The following is an 18,908-nucleotide window of genomic DNA, read 5'->3' on the forward strand; positions in this document are numbered from 1 at the left end:
AGACTCACAACCCAGCAAAAACACCTGCAGCCACCAGAATAATCTGCACTGCAAGTGCGGCGATCTGGAAGTGAAAAGATCCAGGAGTCAGCACCAGGGGATCAGGAGGGGCCGCACCACCGAAATTGCCAACCACCGGGCTCCGCTGTCATGGTCCCTGCGATTTTCAATGGCAAACCACTGCAAAATGGCCGCCAGACTACACAAAACATTGCCGTCATGCATAGAAACACACAGGCTACAGCAAAATGGCGGCACCACAGCGTCTCCAGGGACCGGGAGGGATCCCTAGGCCTTAAGGACCGGCCCAGGCAGGAAGAGGGGCCCCCCCTTTCATCTGTCCCCATCCTACACCCCCACCCCCCATCTACATATGCTGGGGCTGTGTGGGTTGTCTGGTCCACCTCCTGGGGTTGAGGGGGGGGGGTAAGATGGGGGACAGATGAAAGGGGGAGTGCTTGATGGCAAGGAGGGGAACCCGGGGGCCTGACCGTCCCAAAGAGGGGCCCACGTCCACCCCAAAACCCTCCAGGGGGAGGGGGGGGGGTGAAAGCTACTCACCATACCAGGAACCAGGTGGGCACTGCTCCAGGCAGAACCCCTGGCCATCTAAATGTGGGGCTGTCGGCCAGGAGGATCGCTGCGACTCGGGCCGAGACCCAGTTGTATGTGACCTCGCGAGGCATTTAACTTGCAATCCAGCCCCCGTCCAGTGGGGCTATGTCACGGCCAACCTAGCACAGAGCGGAGTTCTGCGCACACTCGCTGGCCTGACTGGGGGGACCACTGGATCAAGATTATCCAGCCCGTCACCCAGTCTGGCAGTTGATTGTAGATCCCACAGGAAAAACCAGGAGAAAAAAAAAAAAAAAAAATTGCCAGGACCAGAGATCCCAGCAAGGAACTAGGTCCTTACTCCTGACTAGGCAGAAAAAAAAACTGAGTACCTATAGCAGAGAGACCGAGTATACCCCCTGGGACTGCCCAAAGGCTTAGCCAGATTCTTTTTCTGCCTAGTGTCCTACTGCTGTAGGGGGCAGTATAACCAAATGGTTATGAAGATCAGGAGCTGTGTCCGTCAATGAACAAAAGAAACAATGAGAAAATACAATCACAGAGAGCAAACAAATTGCATACTGTTACAAAGGGATGGGTTTACCCAATTCACTACTGCCAATACGCCCATGAATGGCTGTGATCATCGGATGGCTCAGATCACAGACACAATGCAGAGCCAATTGCCATGGCTCGGTACCTTGTGATTGCTGTAATGCCCACTTGCAAATGATCGTAAATGTAGCATTTACATTTGAGAGTCCCCCCCCACCACCCCTTCCTCCCAAAACCGAGGAAGAGAGGATTTATCAATGTAGGGAAACAAAGGGGATCTTAGGCAGCAAAAGGTTCATGGCCAGGACATTTATTGACTATGGGATTGATTTTCGAACCCTCTTCCCCCCTCCACCCCTGTACATCTCATTTCTATTCTGTCTCCCCATGTGACCCGAAATATTAAGTCTTTACCTTCTTTATCCTGCACAATAACCATTCAACACCATTCTATGAATGTATGTGACCTGTACATAAAAGGATAGGTTCACCTTTTAGAGCATGTTACACCCATATTTAGGGTGTAACATGCACTTAGGGCTCTGTCCACACAGCCTATTCATTCATTCACAGCACTCGGTGCATATATGAACTACAAGTCCTGTCTACCATTGTGGCAAATGGCTTGCAGTTCTCTGAAGTGCGCCCTCATAGTTCATTTACATTTCTCCCAGCTTTGTAACTGTCTGCCCATATGGAGGTACGGTCAGTCAAGCCGAAGGCATGTCTGAGGGAGCCTGAAATTTGCACCCATGATCTAATAATCGCGAGTATCATGCTCTGCAGGCTCATCCGAAAAAAACTGAATGCACATTTTTTTTTCCTGCAAAAAATGGTGCATTTAATAATTTTTTTTTTCTTAAAAAGGTTAACTTGGCCTCCTTTAACCCCTTCACTTTTCCATGCTTCATGTTTTAATCACCTCAATACCAGCAAGATTCTTGATTTGCTAAAAAAAAAACAAAAAAAAAAAAAAAAACAAAAAAAAAACACCTTGCACAAAAGCCTATTTGATTTGTTTCATAACAAAGTACATTTCTGGTCTTATTCTCTTTAAAAACCACTGTGCTTATTTTTTACTATTTAAATACCAAAAGGAAAGTCCAATCTGTCTTGAACGAATGATAAAGAATCCATTTGGTTAGTGTTCGCTGACCAAGTCATTTTTAGTTAAACTATCACAGCACTGAAAACTGAAAAATGGCCTGGCAACGAAGAGGGGTATTTACTCTAGTGGTTAAGCCTGAACTCCAGACACAAAGGTTTTTCTCAAAATTCTAATTGTCGCTCCACTCTTGTTTCAGATTTATTTTAAATAAAGAAAACCGGTTATTTTTGTGACCTGTTATTAGGGCTGCTATTGCAGGAACTTCCTGGAGTGATACCTCTGTGCTATGGCCTCATTGTAGCAGCAATAGGTGTCACACCCTGTATCACAACTACATATCAATATCATGTATTATTCATGGGTATGTTTGGCTGCTGTTTAAATACCATCAAAACATGCCTAGTTTCTTGATCATTATCTAGGAGTTAGACAAGCCCCAGATATGCATCTAGTTTCCTCCCTTGAAACACACATTTACTGCTAATGATTGCTAAAGTTGGAACATCAGGAAACATATGGCACTTTTCCACTGCAAGTACCGGCTCGGCTCTAATAGGCCCTGCTTGGCCCGGTTTGCTTTTCCACTGCTGGTACCGCATGGAATAGTGTCGGAACGGTTCGGTATAGGTTTGCTTTTCCACTAAAGTAGTACTAAAGTTAAGTGGGTGGGATAACAACGGGGTGGGTGGGATTCTCTGACCAATCAGTGGCTAGTAGTGACTGCATGCAAAGGATTGTGGGATATGGTACCAGTTTGGAACCTGTTGGAACCACAATCGAGTAGGTACTGTTTTTTCAGAGTCGTCCGTCTTTACACAGGAAACGGAGGGGTACACTGACCATGACTGTTTGGTTAGTAGTAATGCACAGGACTTGCCACTATGGCTAACAGAGGGTGAAATCAGGGAAAGGCTGGATAAACTCAACACAAACAAATCACCAGGCCCGGATGGCGTACATCCGAGAGTACTCAAGGAACTCAGTAAGGTTATATCCAGACCACTGTTCCTGATCTTTGCGGACAGTATTAGGACAGGAGATGTACCAGGGGATTGGAAGAAAGCTAACGTGATTCCGATATTCAAAAAGGGCCAGAGGCATATCCCGGGAAATTATAGGCCTGTCAGTTTGACATCAATAGTATGTAAACTTCTGGAGGGGATGATAAGGGACTATATCGTAGAGTTTGCTAAAGACAACAACATCATCAGCAGTAATCAGCACGGGTTTACAAATGGGCGTTCTTGTCAAACCAATCTATTAACATTTTACGAGGAGGTGAGCTGTGAGCTAGATAGGGGGAGACCAGTGGATGTGGTGTACTTGGATTTCGCTAAGGCGTTTGATACAGTTCTCCACAAGCGCTTAATTTATAAAATAAGATCTGCAGGTATCGACAGCAGGGTTTGCTCTTGGATACGGAATTGGCTTAAAGGGCGTGTCCAAAGAGTGGTAATAAACAGCGCATACTCAGACTGGTCTGAGGTAGTAAGCGGGGTGCCCCAGGGCTCAGTCCTGGGACCAACCTTGTTCAATTTATTCATAAACAACATTGAGGTCGGGATCAGTAGTTCGATATCAGTTTTTGCAGATGACACAAAATTGGCCAGAGCAATAACTGCACAGCATGAAGCAGATATCCTACAGAATGACCTGGACAAAATTACAGAGTGGGCACGGACATGGCAAATGAGGTTTAACGTGGAGAAGTGTAAGGTTTTGCACTTGGGGACTAAAAACATAAAAGCACAATACACGTTAGGAGGGGAACCCTTGGGGGAATCAAAAATGGAGAAGGATCTGGGAGTCCTGGTTGATGATAGATTAGGCAACAGCATGCAATGTCAAGCGGCAGCTGCCAAAGCCAGCAGAATATTGGCATGCATAAAGAAAGGGATGTATTCCAGAGATAAGACTATAATCCTTCCACTTTATAAAACTCTGGTCCGACCGCATCTGGAGTATTCTGTCCAGTTCTGGTCGCCAGTCCTCAGGAGGGATGTGTTGGAGCTGGAGAGAGTCCAGAGAAGGGCAACTAAACTAATTAGGGGATTGGAGGACCTTGACTATGAAGAGCGTCTACAATCGCTCGATTTATTCTCCCTGGAGAAGAGACGTCTGAGGGGGGACATGATAGCAATTTATAAATATCTTAATGGGGATCACAGCTTAGAAAAAAAGCTGTTCATTCGAAGGGATTGCATGAGGACTCGAGGGCATACAATGCGATTAGAGGAGAAGCGTTTTAACCTCAGGCAACGTGGGGGGTTCTTTACTGTTAGGGCTACAAGATTGTGGAATTCTCTACCACAAGAGGTGGTTTCTGCGGGTAGTATGGTGGCTTTCAAAAGACTCTTAGACTTACATCTCAAGGATCAGAACATTCAGGGGTATGTGAGATGATTACAGCCACACACACCTACACAGGTTGAACTGGATGGACTATTGTCTTTATTCAACCTCACCTACTATGTAACTATATGTAACTATGTACCGTACCGTTCGGTTCCATGCAGTGGAAAAGCAAACCTATACCGTAGCGTACCGAACCGTTCCGACCCTATACCATGCGGTACCAGCAGTGGAAAAGCACAAAAGCGTGCCGAACCGGTACGGTTCCATGCAGTGGAAAAGCGCCAATAGTCCCAGCATAAACTTCTATTGCACTTAGTGGAATAGGCACAATAATCACTACCAATGCCTGGCAATGGCGATGTATTCAGCCATATATCACATGAATTGAATATGAGTGGAGATAAGATACTTGGAAAATGCATAAAAAAAAAAAAACACTTGGAAAATTTTGTACAATGGGGAGGGGAGGTATGGTTTAACCACTTGCCGACTGGGTACTTTTACCCTGCCCAGGCCAATTTTCAGCGCCACACTTTAAATGACAATTGCACAGTCATGCAACACTGTACCCATATGAATTTATCATTTTTTTTCACACAAATAGAGCTTTCTTTTTAGTGGCATTTAAGCATTACTGGGTTTTTTATTTTTTGACAAAGAAAAAAAAAAAAAAACACATTTTCATATTTTGTTATAAAATGTTGCAAACAGGTCATTTTTCTCCTTCACTTATGTGCACTAATAGGATGGCACTGGCAGGCGACACTGGTTGAGGGTGCACTGATAGGCAGCACTGGTGGGCACTGATGGGACTGCACTGATAATCCGGACACTGACACAGTGCCGATGTCCCTTTAACTCAAGTTGGTTATCGGCTCTCTTCACGTGAGAAAATACAAGCCGATAACCGACTTGCATCCAATGACAGCTGATCATGTTTCGCCCTTTACCCTGATCTGTGATGAGCTGAGTCCAAAGGACTCTGCGATCACAGGGCGCTCGGTCATGGAAGGACATCCATGTAGGGCCAAGCTGTAGCCGTCTTTCGGGTATAGTGCGAGCGGAAACTGGTTAAACATGCTCAGAGTTCCGCTTTAGATCCTCAAGGGTTGTTCTTTAGTGAATTAGACATGAAAGAATTCCAGGAAGCATTAGATATCAGCTTACCTTAGCATTGAAGTGTCCCTGGTCGCAGGCTCTTGCCACATTATAAACATACTGACGACAAGCAGTCAGACGTGTGTACATGTCAGCCATCTTTCCCTGCATCAGCTGCCAAAAACAAATGTTTTAGACATATTCAGGTTTACTCCAGCGAACTATAATTCCATTTTGATCCCACCTAGTATGATACTCTTTCTTGCCTACAGGCCCATTCTAAAGTGACCGAAATATATTTGACCACAATTAAACGATTGCAGTGTTAATTACCTTTAGAAAACAGCAATTGTTTCTGGATAAATCAAACTATGAAACTGTCCAGAAGCATACCCACCTATCTGTGAGGGACACAAGAAAATCACTGGCACATACAGTTGTGTTCAAAATAGCAGTCCAACATCACTAACCAGATCAATCGTTGATTTTATTATAAATTATATTTCTACATGGCAAATAATCTACTAGTAGGTGTAAGAGTAAGAGAAAACCAACAGACCTAACAGTCATGACATGCGTGCTGCTGATTCTGTGTAATTGAAATGGGCATGTTCTAAATAATAGCAGTGTGGAGTTCAATTTGTGAAGTCATTCAATCTAAAAAAACAGGTGTCAAACAGGTGGCCCTTACTTAAGGAAGAAGGTATATGCTGGGTATAGTGCATTTCTCCCTGAAAATCTGAGTAAAATGGGTCATTCCAAAACATTGTTTAGAAGAACAGTGTACTTTGATTAAAAAGTTGGAGAGGGGAAAACAAAGAAGTTCAGAAATTGATAGGCTGCCCAGCTAAAATGATCTCATTTGCTTTAAAATGTCAACTAAATGCAAAAAGACGTAAAAAAAAAAAAAAAAAAAAAAAAGAAGAAGAAGAAGAAGGAAAACTACCATTCGAATGGATCAAAGAAAAGCCAAAATGGCAGACTCAGCCAATGATCAGCTCCAGGGTGATCAAAGAAGGTCTAAGGTTACCTGCGAGTGCTATAACAATTAGAAGATGTGGAGCTAAGCTATCGGCAAGAAGCCCCTGCAAAGTCCCTAGACAATTTGCCAAAGAACACATGGATTGGCCTAAAGAGAAATGGCGCAACATTTTGTGGACTGATGAAAGCAAGATTGCTCTTTTTGGATCTAGGGGCCACAGACAGCTTGTTAGATCAGTGGTTCCCAACTCCGGTCCTCGGGACCCACCAACAGGCCAGGTTTGCAAGATAACTAAATTACATCACAGGTGATCTAATTTGCTGCTCAGTGATTGCAGTATTCTAGTCTGCATCCCCCAAGGTAATACTTAAAATCTGGCCTGTTAGTGGTTCTCAATTCCGGTCCTCGGGACCCACTGTGTTAGATGACCCCCAAACACTGAATTTAAGCCACAGTACACAGTGAAAAATGAGGGTGCAAGCATCATGATTTGAGGAGGTTTCTCATACTATGGTGTTGGGCCTATTTATCGTCGGGGATCATGGATCAGTTTGAATACATCAAAATAGAGGTCATATGGTGTATTAGACTTATGCGCTAAACAGAGGTAAAACGACACCAAGGAAGCTGCAAACAGAAACCGAAATCAAACGTGGAACTCCTCCGAGCAAGCAGCTAATTTGATAGTGTCCTAACTTATCACAATAATAGTAAAAGCAAAAAAATCAGCGCTTAACTCTAAATGAGGTGGACCACTCTATGTGTCTTCAGTACTAACTAAAAAACCTTAAATGTCACATGAATCCAAAAAACCATATAATTATGCAATTGAACTTCTAAAAGCGGATGTGAAGATGTGTAAAATCCCAGTAAACGTGATAATAAATAACAATAAAAGAATATTTCTCAAAGTGATGTGTGCTTAATCCAAATGTGTGTGATGTTTAAGAAATGGCTGACAGGTGGAAAATAAATAATACCTGACAGGTGAAGGGTAAAATACACAAAAATATCTACTCAATATGGTGACAATGAGCAAAATAATTCATGTAAGAATAAATAAATAATATTGTTCAAATAACAGTAAAAGTGATCTCAATCCAAACAAAGGAAATATCGACCGCCGGACTGAATCTTTAAAAGTGCAACTGTGCTAAACATAAGGTGCATGTGTGTACATACATAAAGCTTCAATCAGTCCAATCCGGTCATTAAAGTGCAAGGTGCCTTGAAACAAAGTGATCAATACGAGTGCAAACAATGAGTGAAGTCCAAAACACAGCAAAGTGGATGTGACCCGGTGAGCTCACAATCCAAACCCAGGTGCAGTGGCTGCTCACCTCCACAACACTCAACAAGAGCGTTTAAGTATTGTTATCCCAGCTTCTGATATTTTCCGGACACACGTTAATTTCCCTCCAGCTGTTTATGGATCTATGTCTCAGAATGGGTCCCCACGAATTTGTCTCAGTCCGTTTATCTAACTCTTAGACAAGAGAGGCTCTCATGGTGTAGTATCTTTAGGTATATCTTTATTCAAACAAGTTTCAAACTACTTACATCAGTGCAGTTACAATCGTGCAGAAACAATCTCCAATACATCCGCCGATGCGGTGAGCTCCGAAGCTTCCGGTCTCGGCCGAAGACCGGAAGTGACGTCAAAGCGGCTTTGTCCCTGGAAAAAAAAAAAAAAAAAAAAAAGCTACGGGTGTTCGTAGCGCAACGCGTCAGTGACAAAGCCGCTTTGACGTCACTTCCGGTCTTCGGCCGAGACCGGAAGCTTCGGAGCTCACCGCATCGGCGGATGTATTGGAGATTGTTTCTGCACTGATGTAAGTAGTTTGAAACTTGTTTGAATAAAGATATACCTAAAGATACTACACCATGAGAGCCTCTCTTGTCTAAGAGTTAGATAAACGGACTGAGACAAATTCGTGGGGACCCATTCTGAGACATAGATCCATAAACAGCTGGAGGGAAATTAACGTGTGTCCGGAAAATATCAGAAGCTGGGATAACAATACTTAAACGCTCTTGTTGATTGTTGTGGAGGTGAGCGGCCACTGCACCTGGGTTTGGATTGCGAGCTCATCGGGTCACATCCACTTTGCTGTGTTTTGGTCTTCACTCATTGTTTGCACTCGTGTTGATCACTTTGTTTCAAGGCACCTTGCACTTTAATGACCGGATTGGACTGATTGAAGCTTTATGTATGTACACACATGCACCTTATGTTTAGCACAGTTGCACTTTTAAAGATTCAGTCCGGCGGTCGATATTTCCTTTGTTTGGATTGAGATCACTTTTACTGTTATTTGAACAATATTATTTATTTATTCTTACATGAATTATTTTGCTCATTGTCACCATATTGAGTAGATATTTTTGTGTATTTTACCCTTCACCTGTCAGCTATTATTTATTTTCCACCTGTCAGCCATTTCTTAAACATCACACACATTTGGATTAAGCACACATCACTTTGAGAAATATTCTTTTATTGTTATCACGTTTACTGGGATTTTACACATCTTCACATCTGCTTTTAGAAGTTCAATTGCATAATTATATGGTTTTTTGGATTCATGTGACATTTAAGGTTTTTTAGTTAGTACTGAAGACACATAGAGTGGTCCACCTCATTTAGAGTTAAGCGCTGATTTTTTTGCTTTTACTAAAATAGAGGTCATGTTGCCCTATGCCGAGAGGAAATGCCCTTGAAATGGGTGTTTCAACAAGACAATGACCCCAAACACACCATTAAGCGAGCAGCATCTTGGTTCCAGACCAAAAAGATTAAAGAAATGGAATAGATAGCCCAATCCCCGGACCTTAATCTAATAGAAAACTTGTGAGGTAACATCAAAAATGCTGTTTCTGAGGTACAACCAAGAAATGCTGAGCAATTGTGTAACGTAGTGCAATCGTCCTTTCCAGAATACCTGTACATAGGTGCCAGAAGTTGGTCAACTCCATGCAACACAGATGTGAAGCAGTTCTCAGAAACAGTGGTTATACAACTAGGTATTCAGTGATTCACAGAAAGCTAAATCTTCAAGCATTTTTCAGTTTATATACAGTAAATGTGAGTTTGTAAAGAAAAAAACACTATTTTTTGGAAAAGCCTAATATTCCTTTTTTCTTCACTTTCTGTAAAGAACAAATTTGAAATATTTTTCCAGAGCCATGTTCTTTCATTTATCTGGGGGAACAAGAAACCAAGCGTGAACAAGCGAACGCTTTACACTCCTAAAATCAGGGGTGGTCTGGGAGTGCCGGACTTGATGAAATATTATTATGCTGCACAGCTGGCTCAGTTGGTGAAATTTCATACTCATCAGTCCCCTGCAGCCTGGATGAGAATGGAGGCTAGCTCCGTCCCTGGTCAGGAGATCTCTCATATTAGGTGGTTGCCACCCAGAGATTGCTTTACCATTCTCTGTCCGGCCTTGTCTCACTCCCTGGCCATATGGGATCGATTGTCCAAAATCGCATGGCTTTTGGTCTCCGCATACCCCCTTAGTTCCCATTATCACCAATAGCGGGTTCCCCCCGGGTCTCTCCCCCAGATCGTTTCAGTGGTGGACGAATAAAGGACTGATCCGCATTGCAGACTTCTGTGATCACAGGGGTATCCTTAAGAGACAGCAGTTGATTGACAAATATGCCTTGCCTATTTCGGAATATTTTAGGTTCACTCAAATTGAACATTTTCTGCGGTCCCTATCTCGCCTCTCTGACCTGACCACTATGACTTCTATGGAATTTTTATGCCGCAGGCATGACAAGTTACAGGGCTATATTTCCATGATCTACAATATGTTGACCAACTCGCCGCTGAAACTTCCTTATATGGAGCATTGGGAAGCTGATGTCCAGAAAACCATTGACTTGGCGGACAGGCGTGCCATGGCTCAGGAGGCCTCCAGATCGCTAATCAACACCTCAATCATAGAAGCAAATTATAAAGGTACTACTGTGTTGGTACATGGTGCCGGCCAGGATAGCATCCTTTGTGCCCGGGGCATCTCCCCGGTGTTTTCGTGGCTGTGGTCAGGAAGGTACTATGTTCCACATTTGGTGGCAATGCCCCAAGGTGAGACGCTTCTGGATTAGAGTGTATAACTGCATATACACTCTTACGCAGGTTAACCTGACAAAATCACCGCAGCAGGCCCTACTGGGCAGAAAGGTGGACACGGCAATAAAGGCACAGAGACGGCTCATAACCTTTATTTTTACCGCAGCCAAAATTACGATTGCTAGATCCTGGAGGTCTCCTGCCCTGCGGTTTGAGCAGCTTAGGCATAAATTATCCTGGATCATGATGAATGAACGATTGTCGGCTCAACTAGATGATAAGATGCACATATTCGACAAAGTGTGGAAACCATGGCTCAGCTACCTTACTGGGAACGAGTGAGGGATCTGTTTGGGTCTGGGGGCAGGGTCCGGGGGGCGCGGCGTTGGGTCCATTTCCTTTTCTTTGCCTTGCTTTTCCTTCCCTTTCTCTCTATACTTTCCTTTCTCTCTATCCCTTATACTTGTCTTCCTGAAGAATATCTTCCTAAGGTTCTCTCAGTGGTTACATACTGCTGCTTAACATTTTGTTTTGGTTCCAGCACGGTTTTCTAGCAGCAGCCCGTAAGGTTACTTATTTGCAGTAGGCATCAATGTTCGCTTCTAGAGCTGTGGTGCACTAAGGACCGATGTCTCAGAATAACTATTTGTATGGGAGCCTTCGGGCCCATACGCTGCACAGCTTCTCTTGTTGAGTGAAGTATGGTCTTTGGTGTATTTATTATGATTGCCTCCCTAAGGCTGTTACAGCCGACCATTGAGAATGTTATACCGCTGTTTGATGTTTTCTATTATTGCTTTTTATATTTGTACTCTGAAAATTTTCAATAAAAACCATTGAATATTTTTCTTCAAGTTTTGATATGGAATACACTCTGTAGTGTTTCCAATGCATTTGTGTGTATGGAAATAAAAGATATTGTAAGGATTTTGAGCTTTACTTTTTTAAACACACTGCTATTATTTTTAACACAACTGTATACACCTCATCAGCATACGAGGACAATGCAGCCAGATGACGACCACTCTCTCAAAACCAGTAAATTCCATTTTTTTCTAATATTGTCACACTGAATCATCACACTGAGTTCTGATGTATCAAGCTTATTGGGCTCTCCATACAATAAGAGCTGGTTTCGCTAGAGAGTGACCATAGGTAGGCAGATGTTTCACCATAAAAACAAAACAAAAACAACTAACTAGTAGACACCTGCCTATGCTCAACCTCACAAACTGACACATACAGTTAACCTCTTCCATCACTTATTCATAAAAAGATATTCCAACCTGTGTGGTAATGTGGAAAAGCAATACACACCGATTGCTGGTGCAATGCCTTACAGACTCCAAAGAAAAATTTCATAAATAAATGCACATTTTACATGCAAAAAAATTAAATAAAACAATTTCATTTTTGCAGGATGTGGAAACCTTACAAGCAGACCTGAACAAAATAATGGGATGAGCAACTACATGGCAGATGAGGTTTAAATGTTGAAAAATGTAAAGTAATGCACTTGGGCGTCAGAAACACGAAAGCAAGCTACTCACTAGGGGGGGAACCTCTGGGTGAATCTAAGATGGAAAAGGACCTGGGGGTACTGGTGGACAACAGGCTTGGCAGTGGCATGCAATGCCAAGCCAACAAAATACTGGCATGTACAGTATAAAAAAGGGGATTCACTCCAGAAATAGAGAGATTATTCTCCCACTCTACAAGACCCTGGTCCGGCCACATCTGGAGTATTCCGTCCAGTTCTGGGCACCGGTCCTCAGAAAGGATGTGCTGGAACTGGAGAGAGTCCAGAGAAGGGCAACAAAAATAATTAGGGGAATGGAGAACATCAGCTATGAGGAAAGACTACAAGCACTGAACTTATTCTCTCTGGAGAAGAGACGCTTGAGGGGGGATATGATACCAATGTACTGGTGATGACCCTAGCATAAGGAACAAACTTTTCAGAGAAAGGGAATACAATAAGACACGTGGCTACTCACTAAAACTAGAGAAAAAAACGGTTTAACCTTAAAATACATAAGGGGTCCTTTACTGTCAAAGCAGTAAGGATGTGGAATTCTCTTCTACAAGCAGTAGTATCAGCAGAGGGCATCGATAAGTTCAAAAAACTATTAGACAGTCACCTTAAAGACCACAACATACAGGGGTATATACAATGTACGGTTAACAGCAAAACATACACACATCACAGGTTGAACCGGATGGACTGATGTCTTTTTTTCAACCTCACAATCTATGTATGCAACTTTTGACTTACTGTAAAATCCATTTCTCTGATGTTCATTGACAGACACAGCTCCTTATCTTCTTGACCATTGGGTTATACTGCCCACTACAGGAGTAGGACACTAGGCAGGAAAAAGCTTGACAATGTCTATGGGGCAAAACCCAGGGGGTATACACCCACTCTCAGCTATAGAGCACTCAGTTGTGTTACAAGCAGTGTTAAAAGAAAGCCAACTCCACAGAGGGGTGGGTGCTGTGTCCGCCAATGAACATCAGAGAAATGTTTTTTTTACAGTAAGTCAAAAATCCCATTTTCTCTTTCGTTCATTGACAAACACAGCTCCTTCTTGACCATTTGGACATCCCAAGGCAGTGTCGAACATGAGGGGTGGGAACAGCAAGAAAAAAATTCCCAAGACTAAACTGTAGCCAACCAGTTAACATGGAGCTCAACCATAAACAACTAGAGCTCACCTGAAAAAAACAATACATCCTCAAAGAGGACCAGGTCATCTAAACAACAGGCTGCAAAACCTTGCGGCCAAAAGAAGCATCCGCAGATACCAACACATCCACCTTATAAAACTTTGTGAAAGTGTGCACAGACTACCAGGTGGCCGCCGTGCAAACCTGCAGCACTGACGTCCGATGATGGAAGGCCCAGGAGGCACTAAGCGCTCGAGTAGAGTGCTCCTTAACAGGGAAAGGAGGAACCTGACCCTTAATTGAATAGGCCTGAATCACTGTCTGTCTGATCCATCTGGAAATGGCCGCAGCAGAAGTAGCCAACCCTTTTCGAAGTACATCTGTTAGCACAAATAGTGAGTCTGACTTCCGAAGACTCCATAGCTGCCAGGTACACCCTGATTGCCTGAACCACATCCAGGGAATGCAAGGCAATTTCCTTAGGATGTTTAGGACTGGGATATAGGGAAGGCAACATAATGTGGTTATATAATCGACCTAGCCAAACAGGTCAACACCACACCCTAAGATATACATATAGAGTGAAAGAGAGAAAGAGCGGCACTTTCACGGTGTTGACTACATCATTTAGTAAACTTCAAGATGCATCAATCTTAAAAATGATTGCTTTATTAACTTCAAATAAAAATTTGCCAACTGTCTTCATTGAATTTTCGGATACAACAGAGGAGCGAGTATAGAAAATAAATAGGATCTGTATTTTTTGGAGGGGATTCGCCTATGCACCTGTGCCACATTCTGTCTTGGCACAGATACATAGACGACATTCTACCTATTTGGACTGGCAGAAGGGTGGAGCTGGATGAATTCATGAATTGGATTGGACGTAATGCATACAACCTAAAATTCATGATGGAGTGCGATCAGACAAGAGTAACTTTTTTGGACATTCAGATTTATAAGAACATAGAGGGCAAATTAATGACAGACCTTTATCGTAAGCCATCGGCTGCAAATACTACCTTGCATGCCTCTAGTGCTCATCCTTTTACATTGAAAAATATACCGTATGGTCAATACCTAAGATTAAAAAGAAATTGTAGCGGGGGGAAGATTACATTGATCAGGCAAAATCGCCTTTAAGAAAGGGGGGTACAGCAAAAAATGTCTTTAAGCCTATAATGAGACAACATTAAGATCCTGCGACTCCCTTCTTTATACTCATCTTGACCCAAAACAAAAAGGAACCCACTCATACCATTACACATTTTTCTCAAAATCATGCACAGGTAGAGGGAATTTTGTCACGTCATTGGCACCTACTGAAGGATGATCCAATAGCGACAAAATACTTAGGGTAGAGGCCCCAAATAACCTACCGTAGGGCCAAATCGTTATGCGACCATCTAACCCACAGTCATTTACAGGTGGACACCCACAATTCATTGCGGGATCACCAAATAAAGAAGTACAACAAAATGCGGGAAATTTAACTATTGTAGCTGGATTTGGACGAGTGAAAAAACTGGACTATTGTCTTACCGAAAAAATCCTTTTCTCCAAGGTTCACTGACGGACACAGCTCCATGTCCTCTTAGACCCTTGGGATGTCCCAAAGCAGTATCAACATGAGGGGTGGGAAAAACACAGCAATACATATAATTCCCAAAAAGGCTAAACATAACTAACCAGGTAAAACAGTAGCTCAACCAGGAACAACTGGAGCTCACCACCAGGAAAAAAAAAAAAAAAATACACCCTAAAGGAGGTGGGAGCCTCTGCAACTGCAGCCTGCAAAACTTTGCGGCCAAAAGCAGCATCTGAAGATGCAAGTACATCCACCTTATAAAAAAACAACTTTGTGATTGTTTGTACAGACAACCACACAGCCACCTTGCACACCTGAACCACTGACGCCTGATGACGGAAGGCCCAGGAGGCACTAAGCACCCTCGTAGAATGTGCCTTTGACAAGGAAAGAAGGAACCTGACCCTTAATAGAGTAGACCTGCACCACAGTCTGCCTGATCCTTTCTGGAAATGGTCGTAGCAGATGCAGCCTGACTCTTACGGGGTCCATCCGTAAAAACAAAGAATTGGATTTCTGAATCGACCCAGTCACCGCCAGGTAGACCTAAATTGCCCTGACTACATTCAAGGAATGTAGAGCAATTTTTTTAGGATGTGTCGGCGTAGGGCAAAAAAGACGGCAACATAATATCTTCATTCAAATGAAACCCAGAGACAACATTAGGAAAGAATATCTGACAGGGTCCCTGTGAACCACCAGGTAAGGTGACCGACAGGACAACGCAGCCAACTCCAACACCCTACATGCAGAAGTAATAGCAACCAAAAAGGCCACCTTCTGCAACAGAGTGAGCAAAGGAAGTTCACAATTTTTTTCAAAGGAAGGCTTTTGAAGTACCGACCGTACCAAATTGAGATCCCACGGAGGTACCAGGGATCGCACCAGAGGAACCAGATGGCAAACTCCCTGCACAAAAATGTGAACTAAGGACTTCGCCACCAACGGCCTTTGGAAAAATATGGCCAAAACGGAAATCTGGCTCTTGATGGTGCCCAGAAGCCAAACGCCGATCTACACCTTCTTGTAGAAACTCCAAGAGGCAAGACACAGAACCCCCCCCGAGACTCACACCAAGTAATGTACACCTTCAAAACTCGAGGATAAACCTTCCTGGAAGTAGATTTCCTAGCTTTCAACAGCGTAGTAATCACCGCCTCCGACAGCCCTCTGTTCTTCAGCACCTGGATTTCAATAGCCAGGCCGTTAAAGCCAGCGACTGTAAAGCAGGATGGAAGATTGGTCCCTGAGACAGAAGATCTTCTCTGAGAGGAAGTTTCCAAGGGACGTCTGCTACCAGCCTCACCAAGCCTGCGTACCAAGACCGGCAAGGCCAGCCTGGTGCCGCCAGAATGACTGAAATCCCTTCTACCTAGATTCTGCGTAGCAGTCTCGACAGAAGTTTTATTGGAGGAAAAGCGTAAATCAGACGATACTGACCACAAGGGGCCACCAGGGCGTCTGCCAGAGGATCCCGAGACCATGACACGAACATCTGCTCCTTCCTGTTGAGACAGGAGGCCAACAGGTCCACATCAGGGGTCCCCCACCCGAGATACAGCTGATGAAACCCCTCCGGATGAAGAGACCATTCTCCCTTTCCAACGTCTGCAGACTGAGATAATCCGCTTGCCAATTTTATACCCCGGGAATGTCCACAGCAGACAGGGCCAGAACATATAGTTCTGCCCAGTTAGCAAATATGGGGAATTTAGGGAAAAGGGGCTGGTTCCCCACACCAGCAGTCCCTGGCAGGGCCGGACTGGCCATAGGGCAGACCGGGCATATGCCCGGTGGGCCGAGGCCTCTGCTCCGGGCGCATGAAGTGTCCCTCCGCTCTGATGCCGGTTGCGCGGAGAGGGCCGGCCGCCGCATTACCGGCCGGCGGCTGCTACCGCATATTCTTCTAGCCGCCCGCCCCGGGTATGTCCCCGACTCCCCGTCACTCCTAAGGCACTGTTTGGGCTGGCCGCTCACTGCGGCCGGCTCCGCAGCCACCCAGCGCAGCTATGGAGGGGTGGAACAGGTGACCGTGTCTCACTGTGAAGGGAGTGGAGCTAGAGGGAACCCCTTCTGCCTGTCGGGTTGAGAAGAAGCGGGAACAGTGTCTCTGGCTCTGCAGCCGCACGCACCGCAGACAACAACACACCACCCAAGCCAAGGCCGGCTGCAAGGTAAGGAAAGGGCATCCCATCCCTCCCACCGCCACCCCTCTCCTGTAATCCACCATCCCTCTCACCGCCACCCCTCTCCTGGATCCCACCATCCCTCTCACCTCCACCCCTCTCCTGGATCCCACCATCCCTCTCACCGCCACCCCTCTCCTGGATCCCACCATCCCTCCCACAGCCACCCCTCTCCTGGATCCCACCATCCCTCCCACCGCCACCCCTCTCCTGGATCCCACCATCCCTCCCACGCCATCCCTCTCCTGGATCCCACCATCCCTCCCACTGCCACCCCTCTCCTGGATCCCACCATCCCTCCCACTGCCACTGATGTCATCCTTATCCCCACCACCACTGCCACTGATGTTATTCCCATCCTTACCACCACTCCCACTGATGTCACCCCTATCCTCATCATTCCCACTGATGTCATCCCTATCCTCAACACCGCCACTGATGTCATCCCTATCCTCATCATTCCCACTGATGTCATCCCTATCCTCAACACCGCCACTGATGTCATCCCTATCCTCAACACCGCCACTGATGTCATCCCTATCCTCATCATTCCCACAGATGTCATCCCTATCCTCAACACCGCCACTGATGTCATCCCTATCCTCAACACCGCCACTGATGTTATCCCTATCCCAACCACTGCCACTGATGTCATCCCAATCCCCACTGCCACGGATGTCATCCCAATCCCCACTATCACTGATGTCATTCCTATTCCCACTGCCACTGCTGTCACCCCTATCCCCACCACCACTGCCACTGCTGTCACCCCTATCCCCACCACCACTGATGTCACCCCTATCCCCACCACCACTCACTGCCACGGATGTCACCCCTATCCCCACCACCACTGCCACTGATGTCACCCCTATCCCCCACCACCACTGATGTCACCCCTATCCCCCACCACCACTGATGTCACCCCTATCCCCACCACCACTGCCACTGATGTCATCCCAATCCCCACCACCACTGATATCATCCCTATCCCCACTACCACTGCCACTGATGTCATCCCAATTCCCACTACCACTGATGTCATTCCTATTTCAACTGCTACTGATGTCATCCCTATCCCCACCACCACTGCCACTGATGTCATCCCTATCCTACCACCACTACTGAGGTCATCCTATCCCCACTACCACCACTGCTACTGATGTCATCCCTATCCCACCAATACCATAAGAAACTACATACACATTTTGGGGGTGCTTGTGAACAAAAACCTTGATTTTATTACAAGTGTATGACCCTGCACACTGGAATGAGAGCAATAATTATAGGATCATTATTCATGGTTAACTCTATGATCTTTAATAGCTTTGTCTATGGAAAATATAGGGTACTGAAATGTGTTGCTATTTTTGGGCATGCATAGTCTTAAGGTTTGACATGTTGGGTATTTATTTACTTGACACAAACTCATCTTTTATATTTTACCCAAAAATTCGGTAATATATTTTTAATGTACACTAAAATTACCATTATCTCTTAGCCTGGGTTCACACTAAATGCGGACTGCATCTAAATAGCAACCCGTCCATGCAAACAGATTGCGGAGTGTATGTTAGGTTAACAACACCCCGCAATCGGTTTTCAAAACACAGTGCGATTTGCAGAATCGGATCGCATGGGTGTGCAGGCTAAATATAATTAAAAAACATAGAGAAACCGGTAGTTGTTCATCATTGGTCATTTTGGTTAAAAAACAAAAAAAAACAAAACAA

At 44.7% G+C, this 18,908-nt stretch overlaps 1 protein-coding gene across 1 annotated transcript in view; it reads right to left on the reverse strand.

Annotated features, from left to right (window-relative positions):
* IVD (isovaleryl-CoA dehydrogenase) overlaps positions 1 to 18,908 on the reverse strand; it is a 137,589-nt gene that overhangs the window by 12,898 nt on the left and 105,783 nt on the right. The window contains exon 10 of the mRNA XM_082275408.1: positions 5,741 to 5,845. Coding sequence (XP_082131534.1) covers positions 5,741 to 5,845 — 105 coding nt within the window. The remainder of the gene's footprint in view (positions 1 to 5,740; positions 5,846 to 18,908) is intronic.

This window comes from Pelophylax lessonae (assembly GCF_965119305.1).
Source record: "Pelophylax lessonae genome assembly, chromosome: 13".
In the NCBI taxonomy this organism is placed as follows: Eukaryota; Metazoa; Chordata; class Amphibia; order Anura; family Ranidae; genus Pelophylax; species Pelophylax lessonae.